Here is a 24,047-nt window from a genome sequence, read left to right as displayed (position 1 = left end):
CCATACTGCCTACCCCGGACTACTGGCATAAATACCACAACCAACATGGCCCCCGCACGGCCTGAAGAAGGAGCTGAGCTCCGCAACGCGTCGCCGTTTGATCCCCTGGTGTCTCCTGAGTGACGTTGCACCCATCCGACCGGCGGTCCCACGCTGCATCAACATCAAAGAGGATCGGCACGTCCCCCGCCTCCCACATGAGGACATCGGCTGCCCTCCCTCATCACAGCGCTCCCGCCCGACCGGACCTTCCACCGTGGATGTGACTACAGAGACTTCCCCCCATTGATTTTAGATGCCTGCTTTTATCTACCTCTTGTGAGTAGCATTGTAATTTGTGTGTCATTAAAGTACTGCTGTGCTACACTCAGATCGGCGCTGGGCTCTCTCTCTCTCTCTCACTTCTTGGTATCTTACAGGGTTACTTCACCCTTGACAAGCCTGCAGCCATCCCAGTGTACAGCCATCGGATCGCCCCCCATTTTCTGCCCACAGGTGACACTGCGGCAGCTACCCACACTGTCTGAGTGCGCCAACTTTTTTCCCCCATCTGCCTATCTGTCAACATACCTGTTCTTAATTGGAATTCCCATCAGTGGCCACTGGCCAATTAACAGAAACCTGCCATCAAATAAATATAAAGGCTGCCGTTGTATTGTTCACAGTTGTAAAATTCCATTTGTTTGGTTGCTGATGCTTTGGGTTCAGTACTTTTTGGGTAACTGAGGTAGAATAAGTATAGGTCCGTGAGACAGTAGTATTAAAGGCGGAAACAGCCAAGTAACTAGTATTTTTAAAAGGAGGTCTGCAATTGTCGCCCTCATGTCCTCTTATAATGGGTGTTTTTGGACTCCCATTAGAGCTGTAGTGCCAGGGATAGAAAGGGTTCAGGTGTGTATATCTATCTCTCTCAAGTAAGATTTATGATGCCAACAGCCAAAATCACTAAGTCTAAGCTGATATTAATGGAAGGCATATACTGATTGATATGGAACATAAGCTGTACAACTGTTGCCTGAATAATACCCCTGGTGCTATATTTTGCTACATTTAAAGAATACATAAAACTGTAATCAGCTAATAACAGTCCTGCATCGTTTTATTTGAATAATAAAAACACTTTTTAAGCAACTGGCAGATCCACTGCTCCAGTCAATGTATACACGGCTCCAACTTTGATGCTACTTAGTAAAAGATGTTAGTAGGCCTAACCACAAAATAGTGTATTTAACATGACAGAGGTGCCAGTCTGAACATTTTTTTTAAATACGGTAACTTAACTGTCAGTGAGGCATTACCTTGCATATGGGTGTCAGATCAGTTATAATGTTATGCTGTCAAAGGCACTTAGGAGTATTATGTTACCATAGTCATATTCACTATCATTTTATCTAAATCATGTTTCCAGCTGTTCCATGATGACTGAAATGCCTTATGAGAAAGACTTGTTAGAAATGCTGCGTTGACATTGCTACCATGCTGCAGGGTTATAGCTTCAAAGACTCCCAACCTCAAACAATTAAATACAGACTATATACTAACTAAATCTCCAATACTAAGGCCTGGTTCACACTAGTGCAATTCCAGATGTGAATTGAGTCACACAGAATCACATGACAAAGGGAGTCACATTGTTTTCAGCGGCGTCTGTTCACATCAATGTGTCTCAGCATTTTGGATTTTGGAAAAGGTTCCTGCACTACTTTAGTGCCATTCCAGTGTGATTTTGGCCCCGTAGAATATACTAACCTTATCAAAGTTGAATCAAAGTTGCATCCAAGAAGCACTACAAAATTGCACTAAAAGTTGGATCAAAATCGTATTGCAGCAGTGTGAGTTTAGCTTAAAGACATCTTTAGACACTGGATGATTGTCACCCAATATGGTTGAATAAGATTAAGTCACAGAATAATGCCCTGTCTTTATTTTCCCCCTGTCCTCCTGATCTCTTTAGACACCCCTGGGCTGATTTTGGGTGATAGAATATTTGAGACTGATTTTTTAATCCTGCAAAGGTTGGTATCAGAGATATCTTCAAAGTGCACAAACATGCACATTGACTGATGTGACTTTTGGGTATAGGTGTGCAATCAGTGTTCTACAAAATATTATTCAGACATCCAACAAATGGAAGCTACACTCCATGTGGCTGACCATTTTTTTGTTTTTTTAAATAGTGGTCATTCACACCCATCAAGAATCTTCCCTCTGACATGTGTTGCTCAAAAGAGTCCTTGGCGGCAGATTGTACATAATGGTGGTCAATGTGGTGTGGGGTCCTCCTTTGCCTCAGGCCTGTAAGGATTGTGGTCAGGGAAAGCCAGCAAGTTTCCCTCACCCACAGATGCAGCTAAAAGGAATGGATAGGTCTTGAAGCAGTCTATTTTCATTAAAGAAATAAATGTTGTTCAGTTGCATCTTCCGGTCTCCCTTTCAGCTCTACAGATAGCTGATATCTAAACGTATTAGTCCTGCCAAACCAATTTTTGCATCCGTTTTCATCTTATCTCATTATTTCTGCACCTCTCTTCCATTAACCTTGCCCCATTTTTGAACCCCTCTTGCCTCTGCATGCTTGCTTTTCAACCTTGTACACTTGTCATGTCTTTCAGCAAATGCTTCTTATGTTCTTTTGTTAAAGGGATTGTAAAGTTTCAAGGTTTTTTACCTTTATGCACTCTATGCATTAAGGTGAAAAAACCTTCTTTGTTGCAGCGCCCCTCCAGAGCCCCCCCCCCCCCTTTTTCTTACCTGTGCCCATTCGTTCCAGTGATGTTTCATCTAGCCACTGTCTCTGTCCTCATTGGATAGATTGATAGCAGCAGGAGGCATTGGTTCTCACTGCTATCAAACAAATCCAGTGACACAGGTGCAGGGGGGGGGGGGGGTATGGGGCAGGGCAGAGTCCTGCTGTCGGTGTCAATGGACACAGCAGTGGGGCTCGGGAGCGCGCCCACATGGAAAGCAGCTCTCTCTGGGGGCACCTGATGAAAGTGAGGAGCCAGAAGCAAGGGAGGAGAGCTAGCTACCTGTCTAATTATACCTCAGTGTGTAATGAGGGGAGAACGACACTACTCCACTCATTCCCTCTACCCCCTCAGTGGCATCTTAAAGATAACACCATGTACACATTTTTGCACCAGTAAATTGCACCATCGTCTTTGTGGTGAGGCACATATTAAATAACCTGTACTGAGAACAAGTTCTCATAGTGTGTGAGTAGAGCAAGTTTTGGCATCTCAGGACTCAGAGCCTTGGGCCATAGACAGTCATCTGAACCATTCTAATAATTATTTACCCATGGTTACCATAGCTACAGAGAAATGAGCATATAAACCCCAGCTTTTCTAATGGATGCCCTATGCTACTGATTGACTGAACATATTTACTATGGCAATTAAAAAACTGGGCCATCATTCCAAAGGGTTGGTCCAGCCACAAATACACCAGTACACATGTCTGATATACCAGGCTGGCCACTTTAGGGGTTGAATTTTTGGCATGCTGGTGGTGACATTAGGATTTGTATATATACAGTATGAGGACGCTAGCCAATGCAAACAATGTGATCTGAGCCAAATCTTTCAAATTCAGCAATGGTAACTAGTGCAGAATCTGGAAACAGGAGAAAGTACCGCATGCATATATCCTTATGCTATGCAAATTTAATGACAATTTTTCTCCTGACTGACGTTCTTTTCAAAATACAGTACATATAAAATATTTCTTCAGCACTTATCACTTGCAGTTGTAGATACAAATGGCAATTAGCTTCTAAATAAAAATGTTATAAGAAAAAAGGTGAAATCAGACTAAATTTAACTTGACATCATTTTAAAATAATATACATAATTTTAAAAAATGAAATGAAACCTAGACAGAATGGAATACATGCCTTAAGTTGCAGATTCTGCTAAATTGCAATGTTAAATGTAAATTAGCCTACTTTTTCTGCTGTAACTGAACAGTAGTGGCACAAACCTCCACTTGCTTCCGGAGTTTGGACTCCAGGAGACAAGGGTCCCTGTGGTGAAGATCCATCAATTAATTTTGGTGTGGATTCTTCTTCTTCTTCAATTTCTTCCTGATCTGGCTCAGGAGAAAGAATTGGTCTATTCACAACAGGCAATACTGTTCCAATTTCTATCTGGAGGGGAGAAAGCACAAATTAATTAATCAGAAAATAAGAACTATAAACCCTTCTCTTGTAATGGAATAGTGTGTAAAAAGAAACTACAGTTCAACACCAGGTGTCACTATACGACACATTTGTTTTTACGTTCTAGCAGAAACTTTTATGTTCCAAAAAGATCATTTAGCAGCAGTAGGATATTTTAAAATGTAGAGACTGCAGTCAGAAGGGATCAAGGAAAAATGAATAAGAAAACACGTTTCAAAGTCTGAATAAGAGCACTGTATAATATATACAGTACACTTCTATCAACTTTTAACATTAACATTCAATTTCCATTCTGATTGTAGAATGTTTCCATTAGGTGATTGCTGATTAGCTGCTGTCATTTACTCTCCATCTGCTTATATTTATACAATTACATTTATGTACATGCCGTTGTAAAATAATTGGTATAATCTAACTCAGTCACAATTCATGGCAGCTTCAGTGCCCAAATATCTGACTACAGTACTTTCCCTTCTACATTTCTTTTTATCAAGACATTCTCATTAGGTCTACACTAAATTATTACCTCTCAAAATACTTGAACTGGTCACATCAATGGTAAATATGGGTAGTATATGGCCATCAGTTAGTTCAAATGTACAAATGTGAAAAGTGAGATTTCCATATAATACATAATGCTATTGAATATTAGTATACATTTGTACATTTGAACTATGCAATACTCAAACTTTCAATAGTAACAAATTCTTTGCTCCACATTCCAATATTTTTTAGGGGACATGCAATATTTATTTAACATTTTTTCAGTACAGCAGTAACTTATTAGGCCTTATGTTTAAAAAAAATAACAGGAGTCCATGTACCTAAGATGATCTGAATTGAAGAGCATTCAGCGGCGGCCGGTCCATAAGGGTGCCGCCCCCCTGATCCCTATGCGCCAGCCCCTAATCTCCATGTAGTGCGCCGGACGCATGTATTTCTATGAGATTCTTCTTTTTTTTTTTTTTTAGAAGCACATGAGCCTGAAGCCTTAATTGGCTTAAAAAAAGTTAGGACATTAGCGAATGTTGATTCGTTGTTGTCTTCCTGCTTCTCCTCCTGGCCAATCAGGACAGGAAGCAGGTCCTAAGACTGGATTGGCTGGGAGGAGAAGCGACCGGATTGGGCAGGGAGAAGAAACCAGGGAAGCCGCCCACTAATTGGATGCGGTAAGTGCGGGGCTGGCGGGCACTGCCAACTACTTCTACCTGAGCTGGCCGCTGCCATCTGCATCCAAGGAAACTTTGCCTATACCTCCCAGGGAGCACTGCATATATACTGTGGGCTGGCTGGTGGACGAGAGGCCGGGGGGGGGGGGTTGTTTGCTGCCCCCTCCAAAAAATGGAGCACCAGCCGCCACTGAGAGCATTACATACTGATTTATGTATAACACAGAAGACTTAAAGTGATTGCAAAGTCTATTTTCTTTTCTATTAAAATAACAAACATGTTATACTTACATCCTCTGTGCAGTATTTTTCACAATCCTCCTCATCTCTGGTCCCTGGCTGGAGCTTTTGCCCCCCCCCCCACCTGTCGAGTGCCCCCACAGCAAGCAGCCTGCTATGGGGGACCCAAGCCGAGCTGCAGCTCAGTGTATCAATTCAGACACGGAGCTGCCATTCGGCCTTGCCCCCATCCCCTCTCTTTTCTGATTGGCTAACTGAGTTTAATAGACAGCAGCTAGAGCAAATGGTGCATTCTGGATGGCTGAGGCACTTGTGGACATCACTGGATAGTGAAGGAGGCTCAGGTAAGTATTAGGGGGTGCTGGGGAGGCTGCTGCACACAGAAAGCTTTTTATCTTAATGCATAGAATGCATTAAAGATAGAAAAAACCTTCTGATTTTACAACCACTTTTAAGTACAGGTCCCTGCAAGATAACTAGGGCAAGGCTTAGTGTTTTTTTGTCGTATCTTGCCCTCAAAATGCAAGGAGCCAAAGCCCTACATTACAGCACTACCCTAACACTTAACTATGCCCTACACTTAAAGCTCAACTCCAGGTTGGTCAAATCCCCACTGGGGCACCCACCCCCTTCTCTTTGGGGCAGTGCCATTGACTTTCTGGGGTCACAGGTTGAATGATGAAAACAAAAGGGAAAAAACAAGTGCAACCTCCATAGTAAAGTAAACAATGTTAACAGTAGTTATTAATAAATAAAAACACACTCACAAAGGGGGAGCTTGTGCAAAATGGTAAAAGTCAAAGCTGCTACCTCTGGAGCCCCGAAACTGCTGTGGAATTACCCTGCTTTGGCCATGAGCAGGGGGAGAAGAACACAGGCAGGAGGGAGCCGCTGCTGCAGGAGGACAACCTGACCAGGGATGGAAGCCAGGCTGAATGGACAGGATACTTGACACCGATGGGAGTGCGCCTGGAGATAGGGACCCGTTTCAAAGCATGTTGCTTCTTCTTCAGCCTCAGAGGCTACTTTCATACTTACATGTTAATTAGTGTGTATACTAAGTGTAATACTATAATAGAAAAAAATAGAGGAATCCTATATTGAGGGCTGCAATTACTGATCTTCATCTGAATATGCCTGTACGTTTTGAGTCACGGATCCAGAAAAAGCATGCAGATAGGGAAATTCAGATTGAATGCCAAATTGCTGATTTGAATTTGTTTCAGGTCAATGTTTTAGATAGCATTGAAGTCTGCATTGACATGACAGCCACAGAACTAGTATTTTCATGAAAGTAATGGCTTCCTTTATACTTCTTCAGCAAATGTTTATTTGAAGGCACCAACACAAAAGGGAAAATTAGGGATTAATAGATAGACACAGAGGCATAAGCTATTAAGAAAAATAAAGGAATGTAACAGGAAAGGGATAATGAATGCTGAAGTACAATACTAAACAAGACAAAAAGAGAAGCTCACTATAAAATGGGAATAAGGGGAGGGGGGAGTTCACAGTCGTAGTGTAAGTGTACAGGAAGCTGCTGTAGGGAAAGCTCTAAAACATTATTATTATTGGTATTTTCTTTGTCTTCAAAAAGGGAGTAAACTTCTATTTTAAAATTTTACCTATGCGTAAGCCTATACTAAGGCTTACCTATAGGTAGTGTAAGTTTCTCCTAAACATGCACCATTTAGGAGATATTTACTGTGCTTATAGGGGTAGGAGAAGAAAAGCAGCGCCACCTCAGTGTAGATTAAAAGGTTATTTATTACATAAAAACAACGTAGTAACTCACACAGAGGAAATCGTTGATCAGCAAATGGTAATAGTTCTTCTGCAACACTGCAGGGATGTTCGGGAAGTACACTGTGGCTGCCGTGGTCCTGGCTGTGCCGGTGGAGTCCGACACTTCCTGTGGTTCTGGCAACGTTCAGTATCCAGGCTTACGCCTGAGGAAGGAGCACGCATGCTCCGAACGCGAGCACCCCCCTGCCACTATTGGATGTAAGCCTGGATACTGAACGCTGCCAGAACCACAGGAAGTGTCGGACTCCACCGGCACAGCCAGGACCACGGCCGCCACAGTGTACTTCCCGAACATCCCTGCAGTGTTGCAGAAGAACTATTACTATTTGCTGATCAACGATTTCCTCTGTGTGAGTTACTACGTTGTTTTTATGTAATAAATAACCTTTTAATCTACACTGAGGTGGCGCTGCTTTTCTTCTCCTACCCCTTTTTGTCTGTTGCAGAGTCCCTCTAGCTCTGTATGAAGCCTGCAGCCACCTCCACCATCCATCTCCACTAACCCCAGGGATTGAACTATCCTGCATACTTCCTAAAAAGACTAACTACAGCCACAGTTGAAACTTTTTTCATAAGATCGAATGTACTTGACTCTTTCACTGGCGCAGGTCGAACGTTGTGTACATTTACTGTGCTTATACCCAGCGACATCACTGGCACATGTACTCTGAAGGAACAGCCACCCATGCTGTTCCTTCAGAGCCCTGTGCCGTGTCCGGCGGCTCCCATGCTTTGTGACTCAGCTGATCACAGAATAGGGTAAAGGGCCAATCACAGTGGCCCTTTACAACGTGACCAGCCAATGACAGCGGATCACAGAAGTAAACAAAAGTCGGTTATCTGCTTTTTTTCTCCTCAGATCAGCGTAAGGAGAGAAGAAGAAAGCCGGTAACCTGCTTAGGTTACTGGGACATTGGTCCCAATCTGTGCCCACCAGTGCCACTAATCATTGCCCACCAGTATCACCTATAAGTGCCCACTAGTACCACCTATCAATGCCCACCAGTGCTGCTAATCAGTGCCCACTAGTGCCCATCAGTGCTGCCAATCAGTGCCCATCAGTGCCATCTATCAGTGCCCCCTCATGAGTTCCCACTAATGCCGCCTCATTAGTGCCAACCAGTGCCGCCTCATCAGTGCCCACCAGTACTGCCTCATCAGTGCCAGCTATCAGTGCCCATCAGTGTTGCCTATCAGTGCCCATCAGTGCCACCTCATCAGTGCCCATCAGTGCAGCCTCATCAGCGCACATAAGTGAAAAAGAAAAATTACCTGTTTGCAAAATTTTATAACAAACTGTGACAAAATTATAAAAAAAATATATTTTCAAAATTTTTGGTCTTTTTTGTTTCTTTAGCAAAAAAAACCCCAGTGGTGATTAAATACCATCAAAAGAAAGCTCTATTAGTGTGAAAAAAAATTATAAAAATTTAGTTTGGGTACAGTGTTGCATGACGGCACAATCGTCATTCAAAGTGTGACAGCGTTGAAAGCTGAAAATTGGCCTGGGCAGGAAGGGGTGGAAGTGCCCGGTAAGCAAGTGGTTAAAGAATTTGTGTATTTTTAATGTTGTCCTTGAAGCTGCATGAAAAGACCCTCTCTTCACAATATAATATTTTTTATAACTGTTTGTTTTTCATTGGTATATGTCCACCAGCTTCCCATACCTTTTTAACAGTAGTGTGCCTATTAGCCCTAAAGAAGGCCAGAATTTAACAACAGGATTTGCTCCCCTCTTTCCATCAAGACTTGGCTATGTTCAGGTACACAAATTTCAAACAGGATTCCATGCACCCTTAGTGACTCAAAACCAGGCATAGTCACCTATTCCCAAAGAAAGACTAAGAATATAAGAAACTAAAATGCCTTTTCAACAGCATATTAATGTGTATGCCTAGGGATTTTCCACATTTAAGCCCCGTACACACACACAGATCGTCGTCATACAAACGTCGGCGGACGAAAGATCTGCCGATTGTACGCGTGTTAGTATGGTGCCTCCGACAGCTGTCTGCACACAATCCGCGGACAAGAGTCTTTCTTGCAAACATGAAAATTTTTGTCTGCAGACACCAGAACGGACGATTGTTCGCCTGTCAGTACAGAAATCAGCCGACAGACCGCAGATTTGCAAGACTGGGCATGCTCAGAAAATAAAAAACACAGGGAAAGTTAACCATTACATGACATCACTTCTGCAGTCAGCTGAAGTCTGCGGACAAAATTCTTGTGCTGTCCTTGTGCTGTCTTTGCACTTTTCAACAGACACCGACATCCCGGGGAGAAAAGACGAACATTTGTATGACGACGATCTGTGTGTGTGTACGGGGCTTAACACACAATCCTTCCTCTCCCCCTTTTTTTTTACCTTGTTCCTATAGGGAGAAACAGCTTTTATTACTCCCTCTGACATTATAATCAGGCTTGTAAAATTCATGAAGGGGCAGCTGCTAGAAGTTTAGGTACTTCTGATTTAGGCATACCCCCAGAACTATAGCTCTCAATCTGTGTGGGCAGGGTCCTGGAAGTCAAGGTAGGAGTATTGTTTTGCTGGTTGCACAAGCAGTCCAACTCCTCCACATCAATACAGGCCATTGACAGGTTTGCTGTGTCTCCCAGCATGGAGGAGATTCCAGGAGACAACAATTACTCTCGGAGAGCTGGACAGGGCTTTAGAAGGTCCTTAATGGTGATGAGCCGAACATCCCCCGCTGGCCAGGGGAGATTTGAACTGGTAGCTTCTAACTTGCAAGCCCGTTATGCTACCAGCTATGCCACCGAGCCAGCTGATTAACCTAAGACTCTCTCTGCCTAACTAACTTCTTGCTGAGTCTGACAGCTTTTATAGGGCTCTGACGTCACCAGCACCCCATAATCCACTGTTTAGGTGCAGTGAATAAATTACTGATGTCACGTCAGAAGGGGCGGGGACAATTACTAGGTTTTAATTAAAATCCATAATTAATATTGATCACCCACTGGCAAGGGTATTAGAACCCCCAGCCTCTCATTTATTATACCGTTATTCTACCAACTACGCCACCAAGCCAGCTGATTAACCTAAGACTCTCTGCCTAACTAACTTCTATCTGAGTCTGACAGCTCTTTTATAGTGCCCCATAATCCGCTGCTCAGGTGCAGTGAATAAATTACAGCTGTAATGTAATTTATTCACTGCACCTGAGCAGTGCATTGTGGGGCGGCTTGTGACGTCAGGTCACTATACAAGAGCTATTAAAATCAAAACAGTTCATTCCATGTGAAGCATAAGGGAAAGCAGCAGCTTCTTCTTCTTCTTTTTTTTCTTCTTCTATTTTTTGGGTGGACGGGCGACTGATCATCGGGGGGACAGTATTTTTTAATTTTTTAATAAAAGACCTTTCCAAAACTGACTTGTCTTTGTTTTTGTACACTTTTTTGGTGAATGGGTAGGGGTACGATGTGCCGATACCCATTCTCATGGGGGGGCAGGATCTGGGGGTCCCCTTGTGAAAGGGGGCTTCCAGATTCTGATAAGACTCCCCCTGCAGACCCCCACAACCACAGCCCAGGGTTGTGGCAAAGAGACCCCTGAGCCCATCAACATAGGGGCAAGGTGCTTTGGGGTGGGGGGCAGAGCCTCCCCTACCCCAAAGCATCCACCCCCTCATGTTGAGGGCATGTGGCCTGGTATGGTTCAGGGGGGGGGGCGCTCGCTCGCCCCCACCCCCATCCTGGCCAGCCAGGCTGTGTGTTCAGATAAGGGTCTGGTATGGATTGTAGGGGGAACCCCACGCCATTTTTTTAAAATTTTGGCACGGGGTTCCCTTTAAATTCCATACCAGACCCGAGAGGCCTGGTATGAACTGGGGGGGGGCCCACACCATTTTTTTCAGCAATACTGACATAAACTGATATAAACTGAAGTGCCTATATATATATATATATATATATATATATATATATATATATATATATTTATAAACTTTGTGGTATACACTGCACTGATCTCAACAAACCGTAAAAAGCAAAAATCTCTCTCCCTGCTAGCAATTTATTTTTAATGATGAAATTTTGCTTATAAATCAACCGCATCTCACAACCATCGCAATTGCAGGGCTGGTATTCTACCAGCTACGCCACCAGTCAAGTATGCTTAGGTTGAATACACTTTCCTTGCCTAACTAACTAACTCCTATCTCACCCTACACACAGTGGATGAGATAAAAGTTAGGGAGAGTGTGTTCAGCTTCAGCTTCAGCTTCAGCTTCAGCAGGCTTAATGGTGGCGTAGGCGGTAGAATACCAGACTTGCAATGATGAGAGCTGCAAGCTCAAATCCCTCTGCCAGCCAATGGTTTATTCATTGGAATTCAGAAGTTAGAGAGTCTATGATAATGCGGGAACACAAAGTTCCCACGAAGAAGCCCATTTGTTCGTCATTCTACGAAGGAGCGAACAGCCAATATTCGACTCAAACTCGAAGCTCATCCCTAGTCCTTAACATACCAGCAGGACCGGTATCTGCTCCTTTGTGCAAGGAAGGACAGGATGAGCACTGCCTGAGTCCTAAAAAAGTACCTCCAGCAGGCTACTGGTGTGAATATCCCTGACCAAACATATATATATATATATATATATATATATATATATATATACGGTTGTGCTCATAAGTTTACATACCCTGGCAGAATTTACGATTTCTTGGCCATTTTCCGAGAATATGAATGATAACACAAAAACTTTTCTTTCACTCATGGTTAGTGTTTGACTGAAGCCATTTATTATCAATCAACTGTGTTTACTCTTTTTAAATCATATTGACAACAGAAACTACTCAAATGACCCATTTGATTGACAGCTTGAGGAAGCTGGTCATTGTAGTGCACTTTACTGGTTTGTGAATGTTTTGTCCAACAGTTATTTAGGTGCATTGCGCTGCAGTGTACTGTCGCACTCCATCGGGGATGTGTTAGATAGTTCCTTCTCACTTCCATCAATTGAGGTAAAGCAAGGTGGAATATACAGTATCTCACAAAAGTGAGTACACCCCCTGACATTTTTGTAAATATTTTATTGCTGTATACCTTTTCATGTGACAAAACTGAAAAAATTACACTTTGCTACATTGTAAAGTATTGAGTGTACAGCTTGTATAACAGTGTAAATTTGCTGTCCCCTAAAAATAACTCAACACACAGCCATTAATGTCTAAACCACTGGCAAGAAAAGTGAGTACACCCCTAAGTAAAAATTTGCAAATTGGTCCCAATTAGCCATTTTCCCTCCCCGGTGTCATGTGACTCGTTAGTGTTACAAGGTCTATGGTGTCGATGGGGAGCAGGTGTGTTAAATTTGGTGTTATCGCTTTCACTCTTTCATACTGGTAACTGGAAGTTCAGCATGGCACCTTATGGCAAAGAACCCTCTGAGGATCTGAAAAAAATAATTTTTGCTCTACATAAAGATGGCCTAGGTTATAAGAAGATTGCCAAGACCCTGAAACTGAGCTGCAGCACGGTGGCCAACACTATACAGCGGTTTAAGAAGACAAGTTCCACTCAGAACAGGTCTCGCCGTGGTCGACCAAAGGAGTTGAGTGCACATGCTCAGCGTCATATCCAGAGGTTGTCTTTGGGAAATAGATGTATTAGTGCTGCCAGCATTGCTGCAAAGGGTGGAATTGGTCAGGGGTCAGCCTGTCAGTGCTCAGGTTATACGCCGCACACTGCATCAAATTGGTCTGCATTGCTGTCGTCCCAGAAGGAAACCTCTTCTAAAGATGATGGACAAGAAAGCCCGCAAACAGTTTGCTGAAGACAAGCAGACTAAGGGCATGGATTACTGGAACCATGTCCTGTGGTCTGATGAGACCAAGATAAACATATTTGGTTCAGATGGTGTCAACCGTGTATGGCGGCAACCAGGTAAAGAGTACAAAGACAAGTGTGTCTTGCCTACAGTCAAGCATGGTCAAGCATGGTGGTGGGAGTATCATGGGTCTGGGGGAAAATGGCTAATTGGGCCCAAGTTGGACAATTTCACTTAGGGGTGAACTCACTTTTGTTGCCAGCAGTTTAGATATTAATGGCTGTGTGTTAAATTATTTTTAGAGTATAGCAAATGTACACTGTTATACAAGCTGTACATGCACTACTTTACATTGTAGCAAAGTGTAATTTCTTCAGTGTTGTACTCATATTTTTGAGATACCGTATATATATATGTCTTTTCAGACAACCATTAGGAGTGTCCTGCGCCAGTGGTGGATGCTGGGAAAGGGTAGAATGTATGGGGTGAACTGCTGCAAGCTATTTTTCCCCAGACTCCTGCCTGGGGAGGGTGCATGCTGCAGAAATGCTCTTCCAGACCTGAAGGGACCATTATTTAAAAAAAATAATAACTTTTCTTTTTCAACTTTCTGCCCACATCCAAATATGTGTTTCTCATTTTTACGGATACAAATCAAATATAAAATGGTGTAGAGCTAATCAATGCATATATATCACACTTTTAAATAATATAACAGAAATCATGGCAAAAAAAAAAATCTCAGGTGCACTTATCAAACTTAAAGATTGTCAGTGATATACCAAAAAACATGCAAAACACAAATCTCCCAAGTGCACAAGTCCCTATTCTCTATACTTCTATCTTTAAAACCCAAAAGATGTGAAAAACACTTCCTTCCTCTTTTCATACACCTATGTACTTCCGCCACCATTTGTGCTGTCATCTTTAGGATATAACCCACATATACTGTACATGCAAGGACTAAAAGCTTGTGTCTCCTTTAAAGCCAATTCTCAGTTTTCCAAGGAGATATGCCCCTTAAAACTCAGCTCCTCCCCCATTTACCATCAACAGAAAGAAGACAATCCATAATGCTTCACTTTTTTTTTATATATCCTTTTATTCATATAATTCAAATACAATACGCTCACATTTACATGGTGCTTAGAGCGCACCCACTTATCATAGCAAACGGGAACAAACACCACTGGTCAACAGACCTGACTAGCTGCATAGATACCGCACTTCCTGTGTCTCTGTGCACAATGACATCATCCAAAGGCCCCCATCCCTACATGTTTCATCACAGGAATATGTGCCTTCCTCAAGGAGCCATGAGAGCAATTTCTCTGCAACTCAGTAAGGACACTAGGTAGCAGTACAGTAAAGTCTCTATAAGACTTTGTAGCCACAGATACTAGAGAATGACCACTAATTCACTAAACGGCACAGTACATAAACAGTTACAAGTGCCTAGCCTCTGTGGTAGCATCGCTCACAAGGAATTCCAGGGTAGGACAGGGTACACAGATGAATAGCTGGAAGGATATATGGGCTGGCTTTACAGGTGAATGGTGGCTGAAGGAGTCCCTGGGCTGGTAATACAGACAGGCAGCTGGAGAAACAGAACCTCTCCACTTGAAGTTCAGTACTTTGGCAGCATTTGGAGCAGTGCTCCCTTCAGTGGCTGGGTTGACGATAGAAGCTGCAAGCTTTTGGGTTCCAGCCTAGCTGGCTGCACACTGGAACCAACAGTAAACAACCATACACCTGGCTCCAGATCACTTGTCCAACCACATCTATCTCATCATGTCTCTCAGAGCTACAGAAAGTGGGAAACAGGGAAATGTATATTTCTTGTGCATGTCCAGGTGCCCATAGGTTGTGGCAATCTAGGGCATTGTGGGAAATCAAGGGATTCTTGGAAAAGGAGATAAAGGACACTGCAACTACCTTTGTGTTTGGTGAATCAATGTGCCTCAACTGCTAAAGTTATCATAAAAAGCCCATAAAAGGCATGCTTGTTTTTTACATCATACTGGCATTTGCACTTGCAAACTGGAGTCTTCTTTGGAAGGACAAGCCAAGCTGACAACCACTGACTTTTGATGCCATATTGGATATTGCTATTAAACCTCAATATGTTTTTTTTAACAATGACCCTTGTCATTTCAGTCATAGGTTTTAAGTGGTTTAAATATGCCAGCCAGAACTCTCCTAGAGTTTGCTTTAATACATTTTTATATAGTAATGAATAGACTTTCTCTGGATTCACTTTTTGTTAGGAAACAGCCAGTCTGGAACACTGTGTTTCCTTATTAGCCCCTGCCAGCTTTCTGCTTTAGACATCTTAAAACATAATACTGACTCTACTGATGAACAATATATAGTATTTCAGCACAGTGCTTTTTATCCGTTCTGGAAATGACTCCAATGCTCTTTTACAAGATGTATTAGTCATTCAGCATCAGTCCTCTCTTATGTTTCACACAAGCTTTCTTTATAAAGAAATATTACTTTACCAAAACCATATTTTAGGATTATTTTCTCATGATTAGCACCAGTGATATTTTTCCTCTGGCTTTTAGTGTTCTTAGTGTCAAAAGTTGGAGTCTATACCCACTAGAAGGCATACTGTCTAATCAGAAGTTATTGCAGCTGCAGATAGGCAGGGGCATTGGCCATGGAGGAAACACAGAACTGCGAGGAGTCTGGGAGAAGCAGGATACCTATTGGCACTGGAGGGCAAAACCATCATGTCTGCATGTGCAGTGAAGGCGAAGGCTCTTTAGAAGGATCTAAGAGCAGGAGGCCAGCTTGTCCTCACCAGAGTTCCTGAAGATGGAGATGGATTTTTGCTGCCAATTATTCCCAGGTTGTGGCCCTCCAACTCACCCAAGAAGGCTACTACTGGAAACTGGGAGCAGGTATGGGAAAAGAGTTCTTATATCACAGAGAGATCAAGATCACAAGGGCACAGAGGAGAAAACAGATTAGGAGTGCACAAGTGCTTATTAGACACATGCACACTGGAAAATGTTGTTCTCGTTACATTTTGGGTGCATTCATTGAGTTGATATTTTGTTTCTTCGTATTAGTTGTGTTGGTCCGGTTCTTTTCTAAATGTGTTTAATTTCTTTGGAATTTGTTTCGTATATTCGCTATACCGGGTGGATTCCGAAAAGTTTTCCAAATTCTATATTCTGCTTTTGGACAGATCCAAATTCATTGTGAATAATAGCTGGTTGTTAGCCGCCGCAACCTTAACAACTATGTCTCAACTGCTGTCATTCCTCACTGACAGCATAATGTAAGCGAAACAAGTGCCAGTAGAAAAAAAAAACAGCGTTTCCCCCCACCCCCATCTATATCAGGCCCTTCGGGTCTGGTTTGGAATTTGAGGGGAACCCCATGCCAAAATGTAAAAAAATGGCATGAGGTCCCCCCAAGATCCATATGAGACCCTTAGATCTGGTATGGATTTTAAAGGGAACTCCACTACCAGATCTTTGTCCGTGTATGTTGCTCGACGAGACGAAGAAAGGAACACGGGGGGCAGACGAGTGAGTGATACCAGGCCACATGCCCTAAACATGAATGAGGGCTTTGAGAGAGGAGGCTCCCCCCTAAAGCACCTTGTCCCCATGTTGATGAGGACAAGGGCCTCTTCCCCACAACACTGGCCTGGTGGTAGTGGGGGGGACTTCTTCAAATTTGGAAGCCCTCTTTCACAACGGGGGCCCCCAGATCCCCGGTCTACCCATTTAAGTAAGTATGGGGTACATAATACCCCTGCTCATGCACAAAAAAAAATGTCAGAAGTAAATGAAAACAGAAACACCATTTTTTAAAAAAATTTAAATAAAAAATGTTTAAAAAAATCGAGATGAACGCGGGCCCACGAAAAAAAAAAACAACTCCCCTAACATGAAGTGTCCCGTCAAGAGACACTCGCCGAATAACAGGTAAGTATGGAGATGGGGATAACCCGGTGATGTCACTGAAGAAGCTGACATGGATTGCGGGGGGGGGGGGGCATGTTGTTTTTTCATTATTTTTTTTAACTGCCACTTCTTTTGTTTATATTCTGCTGTCAGCGGAGAGTCATGGTTATAAAGGATGCTGCGACCGACTGCTGCTTAACAACCAGTACAATGAATTTTAATCATTCCTTTTGTTATCAAATAAATTAAAAAAAAAATGTAACATCATTCAAATAAAAGGAATGAACATACATTCATTATTTTTCGTTATAACTTTTTTTCAGGTTTGTTGCCATTTGTCTCTATGTCTATTCAGAAATTCAGATACATCCAAATCTCCAAAAATAAATTTTTGTCTGAAAAACAAATCTAAATGAAACAAATTGCACATGTCTAGTGTTCAATTTAACTGGCGCTGGCCAAGTACCTATGACATTGAACTCGGCGGTAAGAAAAAAGGCTATTAAATATTTTCTTTTTTAATAGAAAGGAGGGATTTAACCAGCTGACTAGCGTAATAAAAACAATGGACTGAGAAAATTGCATGTGGCCAAATAATTAACAATGCATGAAAGTTAGATTCACTGTAGGGTACTCCAAAGTAATGGCCTGAAAAAAGGCTGTGGGCTTGGGTCTGCTGGCGTAAAAGGCAATAGCTAGAGTGACATGTAGTGAGGGAGCTGTGCAAAAGAAAAGCATTTCCGATTGTCTGTGGTAGCTCTGGTCCAGGGTAAAGTTGTGGGGGTTAGGTAAAAATATGGAGAAGGCTGAGAAGGCATATTAAGAAGGGGAGAGGGTTATGTCCAGTCTCGAGCCACAGCCAGCTTGGAGCACGCATAGCGCAGGAGATTTCAACTTAGCGGGAGAAACAGGGAGCAATGCGTTTCAGGGGAAGATACTTTTTCAAGCAGAGACTGAATAGTATGTATATATATATATGTATATATATATATATATATATATATATATATATATATATATATATATATACATATATACAGTATCTCACAAACTTGAGTACATCCCTCACATTTTTGTAAATATTTTATTATATCTTTTCATGTGACAAGACTGAAGAAATGACACTTTGCTACAATATAAAGTAGTGAGTGTGCAGCTTGTATAGCAGTGTAAATTTGCTGTCCACTCAAAATAACTCAACACACAGCCATTAATGTCTAAACCGCTGGCAGCAAAAGTGCGTATACCCCTAAGTGACAATGTCCAAATTGGGTCCAATTAGCCATTTCCCCTCCCCGGTGACATGTGATTTGTTAGTGTTAGAAGGTCTCAGGTGTGAATGGGGAGCAGGTGTGTTAAATGTGGTGTTATCACTCTCTCATACTGGTCTCTGGAAGTTCAACATTGCACCTCGTGGCAAAGAACTCTCTGAGGATCTGAAAAAAAGATTTTTTGCTCTACATAAAGATGGCCTAGGTTATAAGAAGATTTCTAAGACCCTGAAACTGAGCTGCAGCATGGTGGCCAAGACCATACAGCGGTTTAACAGGACAGGTTCCACTCAGAACAGGCCTCGTCATGGTCGACCAAAGAGGTTGAGTGCACATGCTCAGCGTCATATCCAGAGATTGTCTTTGGGAAATAGATGTATGAGTGCTGCCAGCATTGATGCGGAGGTTAAAGGGGTGGGGAGTCAGCCTGTCAGTGCTCAGACCATACGCTGCACACTGCATCAAATAGGTCTGCATGGCTGTTGTCCCAGAAGGAAACCTATTTAAAGATGATGCACAAGAAAGCCCCCAAAAAGTTTGCTGAAGACAAGCAGACTAAGGACATGGATTACTGGAAACATGTCCTGTGGTCTGATGAGACCAAAATAAACTTATTTGGCTCAGATGGCATCAAGCATGTGTGTTGGTAACCATGTGAGGAGTACAAAGACAAGTGTGTCTTGCCTACAGTCAAGCATGGTGGTGGGAGTGTCATGGTCTGGGGCTGCATGAGTGCTGCCACCACTGGAGAGTTCCAGTTCATTGAGGGAACTATGAATGCCAACATGTACTGTGACATACTGAAGCAGAGCATGATCCCCTCCCTGCAGTATTCAAACGTGATAACGACCCCAAACACACCTCCAAGGCGACCACTGCTTTGCTAAAGAAGCTGAGGGTAAAGGTGATGGACTGGCCAAGCATGTCTCCAGACCTTAACCCTATTGAGCATCTGTGGGGCATCCTCAAACGGAAGGTGGAGGAGCACAAGGTCTCTAACATTCACCAGCTCAGTGATGTCATCATGGAGGAGTGGAAGAGGACTCCAGTGGCAACCTGTAAAGTTCTGGTGAACTCCATGCCCAAGAGGGTTAAGGCAGTGCTGGAAAATAATGGTGGCCACACAAAATATTGACACTTTGGGCCCAATTTGGACATTTCCACTTAGGGGTATACTCACTTTTGGTGCCAGTGGTTTAGACATTAATGGCTGTGTGGTGAGTTATTATGAGGGGACAAATTAACACTGTTATGCAAGCTGTACACTCACTACTATACATTTGGAGGTGACTTCAATTAGATATCCAGGGAAAGTTTAAAACATATCTTTTATTAGAGCAATTAAAAAAAAAAACAATGGGCATGTCTGGAAAAGGCATCTGTTTCTGTGATAAAGAAAGGTCATTAAAAAAGGTAAAAAAAAAAAAAAAAATGAATAAACAATGAGCAGGTGTTTTATACAATAAATATGAAGATACTGGGGAGGCAGAATAAAAAGCCCACGAAAGTGATAATAGAGGATGGGATTAATCAATATGTTCAAATAAATGACAGTGTTAAAAAGCAAAATGTAAAATAAGCAAAATAAAATGGCAGAGTTATAGGGATTTGAGATATTAAATAAGGTATGAGAAACACATACAGTATATATATATATATATATATATATATATATATATATATATATATATATATATATATATATATAATATATATATATATATATAAATATATATATATATATATATAAATATATATATATATATATATATATATATATATATATATATATATATATATATATATATATATATATATATATACATAAACATATACATATACATATATGTATATATATATATATATATTTATATTTATATTTATATATACAGATACAAACACACACTACATTACCAAAAGTATTGGAACGCCTGCCTTTACATGCACATGAACGGTAATGGCATCTCAATCTTAGTCCGTAGGGTTCAATATTGAGTTGGCCCAACCTCTGCAGCTATAACAGCTTCAACTCTTTTGGGAAGGCTGTTCACAAGGTTTGGGAGTGGGTCTATAGGGATGTTTAAATCAAATTAAACAGTGTTGCGCCAGATATAAACAGTGAGGAAATGATTTAACCCTCCTCTTGTGTTAGGGTCAAAACTGACCCGTTTTCAGGTTTTGAATGTCTATAAGTATCACATAAATTTGTTTATTGCATCAAGATTTTTTTACTTTGTCAGGAACCTCTATTTAAACAATGTAATAGAAAAATAATCCTTTTCACTAAATTATAAAATACTGTGGTGAAAATTAAGACGTTCATGGTGTTAGGGTCAATTCTGACCCAGTTATAATATAGGATTTTAGGACACTAATAAGTGCCAAAACTGAAATCATAAACACTCTCTCTGCTTAGTAACAGTGACAGCCAATCCCCTTTCAACCCTGTGAGCTGTAGTTAGGGAGGGGCTTATCTCTTTTCCTGCTTGTCTGCTTCTCTAAATAAAGTGAAGAAACATAGGACAAATTCATTTCAGAGTTGCTGACTTTATTTTACCATTTTTTCAATTTGACAATGAGAGGTATGCTATCAAAAGAAAGGTCTAGGGGTCACACCAAAAATATTAAAACCAATCTTTTCAAGGATAAATAAGCCTAACAAGGTAACCAAGAGGTAAGAAACAAATTTGATGATAAATAATTATTCAGAGGGTATTTTATGGCTGATTTAAAACACGGGTCAAAACTGACCCTAACATCATGGATAGTAACGGAATTCTAACATAAGAGGAGGGTTAAATAGTAAATAATGGTGTACATCAAGGTGAGTAACAAAAAGTCAATCAATCCAATCAGATGAAGACAATCTCCAGTGCTTCACACCACAGTGAATGTGTTCACTAACCCTACACCGGTAAAAATGGCTTCTCACCTCACTATTAGACCCCCGAATAACCAGGGGTCTAATCAGCTTGTTCCCTCAATAAGGGTATGCACAGGATGATAACACCATATAGGGAAGTGTAGACCTTCACTCCGGTCCAGTACCGATCAGGTGTATATATGAAGAGATAATAGAAAAAAATCTAGCGCTCTCCATATAATAAACAGGGTAAACGTTTATTAAGAATGCACTTAAATGATCCGGTATTTTAAAAAGCAAGTAGCGGTTACAGCAGTTCAGGACGCTCGCCTTGAGGGGATGTGACGTCAGACATGCAGGTTCTGCCCCCTATACGCGTTACATCAGCTCGTAGAGCATCAACTTCCTCGGTAGGGGTCCATAGGGATGTTTGACCATTCTTCCAGAAGTGCATTTGGACCTTGCTTTGTGCATTGGTGCGCAGTCTTGTTGGAATGGGAAGGGGCCATCCCCAAACTGTTCACACAATGTTTGTTCAAAATGCCTTAAAGAATACTTTCACTGGAACTAAGGGGCCAAGCCCAACCCTTGAAGAACAACCCGACACCATAATTAACTCTCCACCAAATGATTTGGACCAGTGCACAAAGCAAGGTCCATAAAGACATAGATAAGTGAGTTTGGGATGGAGAAATTTGACTGGCCTGCACAGAGTCCTGACCTCAACCCGATAGAACACCTTTGGGATGAATTAGAGCGTAAACTGCAAGCCAGGACTTCACGTCCACATCAGTGCCCAATCCCACAAATGCTCTTCTGGAAGAATGGTCAAACATTCCCATAGACACACTCCTAAACCTTGTGGACAGCCTTCCCAAAGGAGTTGAAGCTGGTATGGCTGCAAAGGGTGAGCCAACTCAATATTGAACCCTACAAACTTAGACTGGGATGCTTTTAAAGTTCATGTGCGTGTAAAGGCAGGCGTCCCAATATTTTTGGTAACATAGTGTATATACCAGGAAGGTGGCAGGGGTAAGCAGAATCATTGGAGAAGGTTCAGAGCCACAGGAACAGAATTTAGAACACAAAGGATCCCAGGAGCAGGATCTACATCACAGGCACAAGGTACAGGCTGAAGTATACTAGGATCTCAAAATCTGGATGCAGTATTGTGTAACATGAGGACTAGGGTTGAGCGGACACCTAGATGTCCGTGTTCGACGGGTTCGGCCGAACTTTAAAAAAAAGTCGGGGTCCGTGTCCCGGACTTTTACCGAACTTTTCCCGGACACCGAACCCCATTGAAGTCAATGGGGACCCGAACTTTAAGGCACTAAAATGGCTCTAAAACACCAATGGAAAGGGCTAGAGTGCTGCAAATGGCAGCAAAACGTAGTTAAGAGCATGGCAAGTGCTCTGCAAACAAATGTGGATAGGGAAATAACTTAAAACAAAAAAAAAAAAACAGAAAAATAAAACAATGTTCTTCATCTCTGAAGGACGAGGCCCATATGGAGTAGGAGGGAGGTTGAGGTGGTGGTGGATGTGGCGGTGTCATAGGCGTGCGCACAGGGTGTGCCTGGTGTACCTGGGCACACTCTAATCACCTAGGGCACATAGCATTATCGCTCTGTTTGCCAGTGAGGAGATGGGAAAGATCTCCCTCGCACCTGCTCTGCTCTATTTCTCTTTGCCAGCAGGGAGAGTAATGTATCGGGGCCATGTACATGTAGGCAAACACATGCATGTGTATTTCAACTTTGGGGTGCACACCCTAATGCAATAGGCTGCGCACACCTATGGGCGGTGTAGGTGGAAGCGGCGGTGGAGGAGGACCAGGGCCGGATTAAGAGCATCATGGGCTTGGTGCTGAGGATTTTGAAGGGCCTTAAGGGCCGTGCCTTGGCATGCACCCAGAGGAGGAAGGGTGCAGCCATGCATGCCTAATTCAACATGGGATGCTGTCTCTGAAGCCCATAAACACATCCATGCATCGGCAACTGTCCCTCCTTGTCCGGCCTTCGCGCTGTGTGGGGAGGTTCTGAGGGTGCTGCCTGGGGAAGCGAGCATAGAAGCCAGACTTCTGTGTTTACAAGTGACAGAAGAGCTGTCACAGTAAATATGGCCAACCCGGGGCCTATATAAAAGGTAGGGGCCTGCATGGAGCTGCAGCTCCAATAGGCCCTACGTTAATCTGGCCCTGAGGAGGAGGACGAGGTAGCCAACACTGCTTCTTTTCACAAATTTTAAATGAGGGTACACCCCAAAAGAGTGAGAAAGAGCAAAAATGGAACAATGGCTGGGTAAGGTCGGTATCCATTGCTATTCTGCACAAGGTACGGAAAAGTCCCGTGGGATCCATGCCTGGTTCATTTTAATGAACGTGAGCTTGTCCACATTGTCTCTGGACAGGCGGCTGCGCTTGTCTGTTATAACACCCCCAGCCGTGCTAAATACCCGTTCAGATAATACACTGGCTGCAGGGCACGCCAGCACCTCCAAGGCGTAAAGGGCAAGCTCAGGCCATGTGCCCAATTTGGAGACCCAGAAGTTGAAGGGGACAGACCCCTCATTCACTACATGTAGGCGTGTGCACACATACTGCTCCACCATGTTGGTAAAATGCTGCCTCCTGCTAAGACGTTCCATATGAGCTGCTGGTGCTGCTGTTTGTTGTGGCGTGCTGACAAAGCTTTTCCACATTTCGGCCATGCTAACCCTGCCTTCTGAGGTGCTGGCGGTGCCCTGGTTGAGTTGGCGACCTCCTCCTCCTCCTCCTCTGCCTTGTGCTTCCACTGTGGCC

General features: G+C 42.6%; 1 protein-coding gene across 1 annotated transcript in view; it reads right to left on the bottom strand.

Moving 5' to 3' along the window:
• Nucleotides 1-24,047, bottom strand: part of EPYC (epiphycan) — an 88,969-nt gene that overhangs the window by 28,274 nt on the left and 36,648 nt on the right. The window contains exon 3 of the mRNA XM_082254835.1: nucleotides 3,982-4,147. Coding sequence (XP_082110961.1) covers nucleotides 3,982-4,147 — 166 coding nt within the window. The remainder of the gene's footprint in view (nucleotides 1-3,981; nucleotides 4,148-24,047) is intronic.

Source organism: Pelophylax lessonae (genome assembly GCF_965119305.1).
Source record: "Pelophylax lessonae genome assembly, chromosome: 4".
Taxonomy (NCBI): Eukaryota; Metazoa; Chordata; class Amphibia; order Anura; family Ranidae; genus Pelophylax; species Pelophylax lessonae.
This window is presented reverse-complemented; position numbering and strand designations above follow the sequence as displayed.